The following is a 6,438-nucleotide window of genomic DNA, read 5'->3' as shown; positions in this document are numbered from 1 at the left end:
GGAGCCAGTGGGAAGCAGCATCAGGGCTCTTGGGGAGCTACTCATCACCTTCCTTAATGAGTGCTTAACCCTCGTTCGACTGCTCATTAGGAAGCCACAGCCAGAAGCACCAAAGCTCTTGGTTAGCATCACATTGCATTGGTCATCCTTGGGGATGCAGCAGCATCATCTCCCCTGGGCTGATCTGTAGTGAATTTGGGTTGTTTTTTGGTAGGAAACCACTATGAAGAAACATAATGGGGAAAGGGGGGAAAGGTTCTAATACTTAAAGAACCCCAAAGATCTGGGGATCAGAGCAGCTTCTCCTTGATGGGATGTTCATGTACTGCCGAATAAAAAAGCCATGCTCCGACCAGGCATCCTGGAGAACCCCTTTATTTACATATCAAAACACAAGGGTCAATAAAAGACATGGAATAACAATGGGAACAACAAAGGTGTCACTAGAAAACAGCTCGTGGTACACAGGCTGGGGTAGGAGTTGCTGGTCCTCACGATAACTGGGGGGACAATGGGGATGAGGCTACCACAAACTGGTGTCCGAGTGGCACTAAACTGCATTGCCAGTTCAGCATCCTTACAGAGGAGCCACGTGGTGCCTCTGGTGGCATCCCATGGTCCAAGTCACTTGAGACAGGTGATAAATCCCTCACCAGGAGCCCCCAAGATACCCCACCACCACCACCACCATAGGGGTCCCCGGGGGTGAAACTGCACCCATCAACCCCTTGCTGTATCCATGGTGCAGCTGAGCCCAAGGCATCGTGGTGGCTCCATCACCCACCCCATCACCAAGCCCAGCTGGGTGCTGGGTCCCCAGGGATCCCCAGTGCTCACCTATGCTCTTGCTGATGTCTTTCCCTGCAGGTGATGTGATGGAGGGGCAGTGGATGGGCAAATCCTGCCACTGCACATGGCTCTCAGCACCTCATAATCCTGCTGTTGGGCCTAGAATCATGTGGGAACAGCATCCACTGCCCAAAAATCCAGGTGGGAATTGTACCCATGGATGCAAACCCCATTGTACCAGCAGCTGCATGGCCGCTACTTGGCTCTGCACAATGCTCTTCCCATGTTCTGCTCCTGCTTGGATTCGGAGGGACCCAAAGCACTGGGCTGGGTCTCCCAAGGGAAACCAAACCCCTTCTGGGATGGGGAGAGGTGGGATCAGGGTACAACCAGCCATGGGGACCCCGACACGCTGCAGGAGCCTTTGATGTGAGCTCAGTGCTGCTCCCAGCACATTTCCACTTGGGATGCTCTCGGCACATGGCTCTGCTCCAAGAAATCCCCTCCCAACAGCAAGGGGATGGAGCAGGATGGATGCAGGTGGCATGGAGAGACTGGAGTTCTGTGGGGGCTTTATGCCCTGTTACATCCCAGTGTGGTGCTGACTTGAGACCACCGGACATGCTTGTTGCCTGTGGAGTGGCTGACCTGGACAGGGGCACGCTGCTTGATGGCACAATCACCTCATGTCCTGTACAGCAGCAGAGCTGTGATCTGCAGGAGGACTGGTGGGGCTGGGAGCCTCTTCCCAACCCTGTGAGCATCCAAAGAGCCCAGAGCAGGTTTCATCTTCACTAAACTGGATCATTTATTGGCAACTTCAATACTCCCAATGAAGCTGCAGGGGAAGGGGGGTGATGCTGCCCCAGTGCTGCCACCCCATTCCCTGCCATGACAACGTCCCCAAAGAGCAAGAGGAGAAGAAGGTGCCGCGTGCGGCCGCGGCGTCCTGAGGTAGGGGCCGGGTCGTGCCCGGCTCTGCGGTTCCTGAGCTGGTTGGATGCTGTTGGGTTGGGTTCTTGTTCACAGCCTGGGCTTGATCTGCAGCCGTTTGCCTGGGGAGGAGAGGAAGAAGGTAGGGACAGAGCAACTGGTGCTGTTGGACAAGGACTTGGGTGATATGGTTTAGTGTGAGGTGTTCCTGCCCATGGCAGGGGGGTTGGAACTTGATGATCTTAAGGTCCTTTCCGACCCTAACCATTCTATGATTCTATGGGCTTGTGTGAAGTGCTCTTTGTGATATCCTTGTCTCTAAACTGGAGAGACACGGGTATGATGGAGGGACCACCTGGTGGATATGGAATTAGCTGGATGGTTGCACTCAAAGAGCTGCGGTGAATGGCTCAATGTCCACGTGGAGACCAGTAATGAGTGGTGTCCCTCAGGTGTCGGTGTTGGGATCCATCACAGAATCACAGAATAGTTAGGGTTGGAAAGGACCTTAAGATCATCCACTTCCAACGCCCCTCCCATGGGCAGGGACACCTCACACTAGACCATGACACCCAAGGCTTTGTCCAACCTGGCCTTGAACACTGCCAGGGATGGAGCATTCACAACCTCCCTGGGCAACCCATTCCAGTGCCTCACCACCCTAACAGGAAAGAATTTCATCCTTATCTCCAACCTGAACTTCCCCTGTTTAAGTTTGAACCCATTGCCCCTTGTCCTGTCACTACAGTCCCTGATGAAGAGTCCCTCCCCAGCTTCCCTACAGCCCCCTTCAGACACTGGAAGCTGCTCTGAGGTCTTCATGCAGCTTCTCTTCTCCAGGCTCAACAGCCCCAATGTTCTCAGCCTGTCTCCATAGGGGAGGTGCTGCAGCTCCTGATCATCCTTGTGGCCTCCTCTGGACTTGTTCCAACAGGATCCTGTCCAACGTCTTTGTCAACAACACGGACGGTGGGATTGATGAGCCCTCAGCAAGGCTGTCAATGACACCAAGCTGTGTGGTGTGATCAACACACTGGAGGGAAGGGATGGGATCCAGAGGGCTCTGGACACACTTGGGAAGTGGGAATGTGTGAACCTCATGGAGTTCAACAGGCCAAGGGCAAGGTCCTGCACACGGGCTGGGGCAATTCCTGGTACAAACACAGGCTGGGCAGAGTGGATGGAGCAGCCCTGGCAGAAGGACTTGGGGCTGTCGGTCAATGAGAAGCTCCCCATGACCTGGCTTCAGTGTGTGCTTGAGCCCAGAACCCCCCCGTGTTCTGGGCTGCACCCCCAGAGCGTGAACAGCAGCTCAGGGAGGGGATCCTGCCCCTCTGCTGCAGGAAGGGGAGACCTGAGAGCAGCTCCAGTGCCTAAAGGGGGCCTACAAGGATGCTGGAGAGGGACTGGAGTGACAGGACAAGGGGTGATGGGTTCAAACTGAAATCGGGGAGATTTAGGTTGGATATAAAGCACTGGGCATACGGGTGCTCCTCCACTCAACCAGCAGCACACAACCCAATAGCACCCACCAGCCTCACCTCTGCCACCCTCCTTTGGACAGGTGTTTTCAGAGTCCCCCAAGGATACTGGCAGCAAAGTCCTCTTCCTTCTGGTGCTGACTGGGAGCAGAAAGGAAGAAAAGAGGAGAAAGTCATTAAAGTTTTCTTGGGTTGCTTTGGAAATCCTTTGGGATGCAGGTGCAGGAGCATCGCAAGCTCTTCCGCCCCTGTAGCCTCAGCACTTCATGCTTTAACGGGGGGAAAAGGGAATAAAAGGTGCCCAGAGCACCAACAGGAAGGATTAACTATTGAGCAAGTAGAGAAACCTTAATTGCATCCTGTCCCAAAGCCACCCTGCCCACTGCTGGTGGCGACACGTGTGTCCCCAGTGGGTGCTCAGCCTGGCCCTGCTGCCCTGCAGCCCCTTCCCCAGCATTCCAGTCAAGAGTTGGTCCCTTTGGGATGGGGACATGTGTCTGTGTGAGCCCAGAGCTGATGTTCCCCTTGGCCATGGCTGGGATGGAGGTGGCTGGTTCCTCAGATCCCTGAGCATCCTCAGCCCCCTACATGTGGAGGGGATGGAGACACTCAGAGGTCCCTTCCCATTGCGGAGCTGCTGCAGAACCCCCAAGTTATGGGTGAAATAGGAAAGAAAAGATAGACAAAGCTTCAAATTGCAGCCCAAGGTGAACATCTTGACCTGCTTTGGGGCTGGGGTGGAGCAGGTAACACCTGAGCACCAGTAAGCAAGAGATTAACTCATGCTCGGTGCTATGGCCATGCTGGAGAAAGGTTTGGGGACCACAGCTCTCTGCTGCCCTCAGAATCCCCCCCAAGATGCTTCAGGTGATGACTTCTGCTTGCTGGAGCTGTGCCTCCCCCAAAGAGGGGCCCAACTGCTTGTATGAAGCCAAAACCCCATGAAGGGCCTTTGGGAGGTGATCTGTCTGCAGGATGAGTCCAGGCACATCCCATGGATGAGGGTGGATGGTGTGAAGTCCTCCTCCATTTCAACCTCAACACCAGACATACCTTTCCCTCCCTGAAGGGTGTAGAGTAGCAGCAGTTAGGGGGTTCTACCAACCAAACTGATGGGTTGGTAACAGAGTGTGTGGACACCTGATGAATGTGGATGGGAAAAGGAGGTTTGCCAGAATACAGGGGCTGGAACTGGATGAGCTTTAAGGTCCCTTCCAACACAAACCATTCTATGACCCTGCAAACACATTGGTGCTCCACACTGCACCTCCCAAATGATGCCCAGCACAGAGGTGGGACCATGGGCACCTTCCAGCAGCCCTGAAAGCCCAAAGGAGGTGGTTTTGGGGCAGAGAGGTGTGGAGAGAAGAAGACCCCAAGCAGCATCCAACAACAGGGAGTCACCAAGAGTTGTTCCCTGCTTTTAAACAAACTTGCCTCTGAGTCTAAGCCTCCGTGGCAGTGATACATAGCTTCTGAGCTAATTTATGTAGAATAAAGAGGGCTCATTTAGCACCTTTCCACCCTTAATATAACACCCATACATCAGAGTGGTGCACAGCAGCCACCTCGGACTTGGCCATTAGTCACTAGCAAAGCAGCCAAACTCAGCTTTGGGGAACAGCAACACCAAGCAGATGCCCAACGCACCCCTCTTGGCCTTTGATCACCTTCCTAATGTTTCAGCTGCTCCACATGGTTTATCCAGCCTGCAATATCCAAATTCCATTCCGGTTGGTGTTAATTAGGGTCCAACCCATCAACCCCAAAGGGTCAAAATGAGCATCTCCTTATTCCTGCCCCCCAAAAAACCACAGCCCTGGTCCAACTGGAACAGTGGAAACGGCTCAATTCCATGCTGCATGAACTGGAAAACACTTCATTAGCTAATATCCATGAAAGCCAGGCTTTGCAACTCAAAGCAAATATGATTACAGAAGGAGAAATATCGATTTCTCTCTTTTTTGGGGGGGAGGAAGACAAGAAAAGGTGATTTTTAAATCAACTGTAATTAACTTCCTGACTTCAGTATGAGGTTGAATGGAGCCGAGATGCTTTCAGAGCATCCGAGCCTGATTTCAAACTTATTCCTTACAAAATTAAGGAGGGTGATAATAAAATCAACCCCAAAATAGGATGCAAAAGGACTAAACTGGTCCAGTTTCTCACTTTGGATGGAGGGAGATGCTGCTCCGGGAAAGGATGAAGCAGTGGATGCTTCACCCCACGGTGAGCAAACAGGGATGGGAGAGCACCCCACGATGAAACACCCCCTTGTGAAAGCCAAAGGGGGGACCTGGAGAATAAAGGGGGTGTCACTAAACCCACCCCAGCAAAGGAAAAGATGTTTTCTGCTGTTTGTGCATGGGAGATCCTGCAAATGGTGTGATCAATCTTGGGTCGCATCTCGCGCGCCTTCACTCTCTCCCCCCTCTCCTCCTCGTCTGCATTTCAGCAGCCGCACAATCCATCTTCCAGGAACCAGGTATATCATTTCTAGTTAGTGAAAGCCAAGCTAAGAAACCCCTTTTTCATTACGATGATTGAACTGCTTCCAAAGAGAAGAACCGGGGCTGGAGCACCAGTTCTCTCCCTCGAAAAGCGGGCGGCTTTTGCTGAGCTTGTCAAGCTCAGGCGGGGAATGAGGACTTCCAGCGCTCTTCCTCTTGATGAAAATCAACATTTATTTTGCCTAAGCCTAAGAAGGTGTCAGGCAGATGGAGAAAGTTGCCTCTCTTTGCGAGGAGGAAGGAGGGAAAGGAAGGAAATCTAATAGAAACATATTATCAAGGCCGAGGAGTGGACAGTGCAGTAAATCACGCTTCAGGTGGCACCATTATGGGTTTCAATAAAGCCTGGCCTTCCCCCAGACGCTGCCGAGCCGAGCGGCTCCAGCTGCACCCCACGGGGGAGTGAAAACAAGGTTTGTTTCCTTCACATGTGGATACAGGGGGGTTTAAAGGTGGGGAAGCAAAGAATCATAGAATGGGTTGGAAAAGAGCTTAAGTTCTCCCAATTCCAACCCTCTGCCACGGGCAGGGACACCTCACACTAGACCATGTCACCCAAGGCTCTGCCCAACCTGGCCTTGAACACTGCCAGGGATGGAGCATTCACAATTTCTCTGGGCACTCTGTGCCAGTGCCTCAGCACCCTCACAGTAAAGAATTTCTTCCTTATATCCAATCTAAACTTCCCTTGTTTCAGTTTTAGCCCATCACCCCTTGTCCTATCA

At 52.7% G+C, this 6,438-nt stretch overlaps 1 protein-coding gene across 2 annotated transcripts in view; it reads right to left on the bottom strand.

The window, feature by feature from the left end:
- Nucleotides 1-1,572: 1,572 nt before the first annotated feature.
- The window catches only part of ZC3H3 (zinc finger CCCH-type containing 3), a 155,872-nt gene continuing 151,006 nt past the window's right edge, over nucleotides 1,573-6,438 (bottom strand). For both annotated transcript variants that reach the window (XM_062626938.1, XM_062626939.1), the window contains exons 12-13: nucleotides 3,264-3,344; nucleotides 1,573-1,844 (exon numbers count right to left, since the gene is read on the bottom strand). In XM_062626938.1, coding sequence (XP_062482922.1) covers nucleotides 1,813-1,844; nucleotides 3,264-3,344 — 113 coding nt within the window. In that variant the 3' untranslated portion in view covers nucleotides 1,573-1,812. The remainder of the gene's footprint in view (nucleotides 1,845-3,263; nucleotides 3,345-6,438) is intronic.

Source organism: Pezoporus occidentalis, unplaced genomic scaffold, assembly GCF_034315485.1.
Source record: "Pezoporus occidentalis ecotype Australia unplaced genomic scaffold, CSIRO_AGI_Poc_V1 ctg3, whole genome shotgun sequence".
Classification (NCBI taxonomy): domain Eukaryota; kingdom Metazoa; phylum Chordata; class Aves; order Psittaciformes; family Psittacidae; genus Pezoporus; species Pezoporus occidentalis.
Note: the sequence above shows the minus strand (reverse complement) of the source record. Positions and strands in the feature narration are given on the sequence as shown.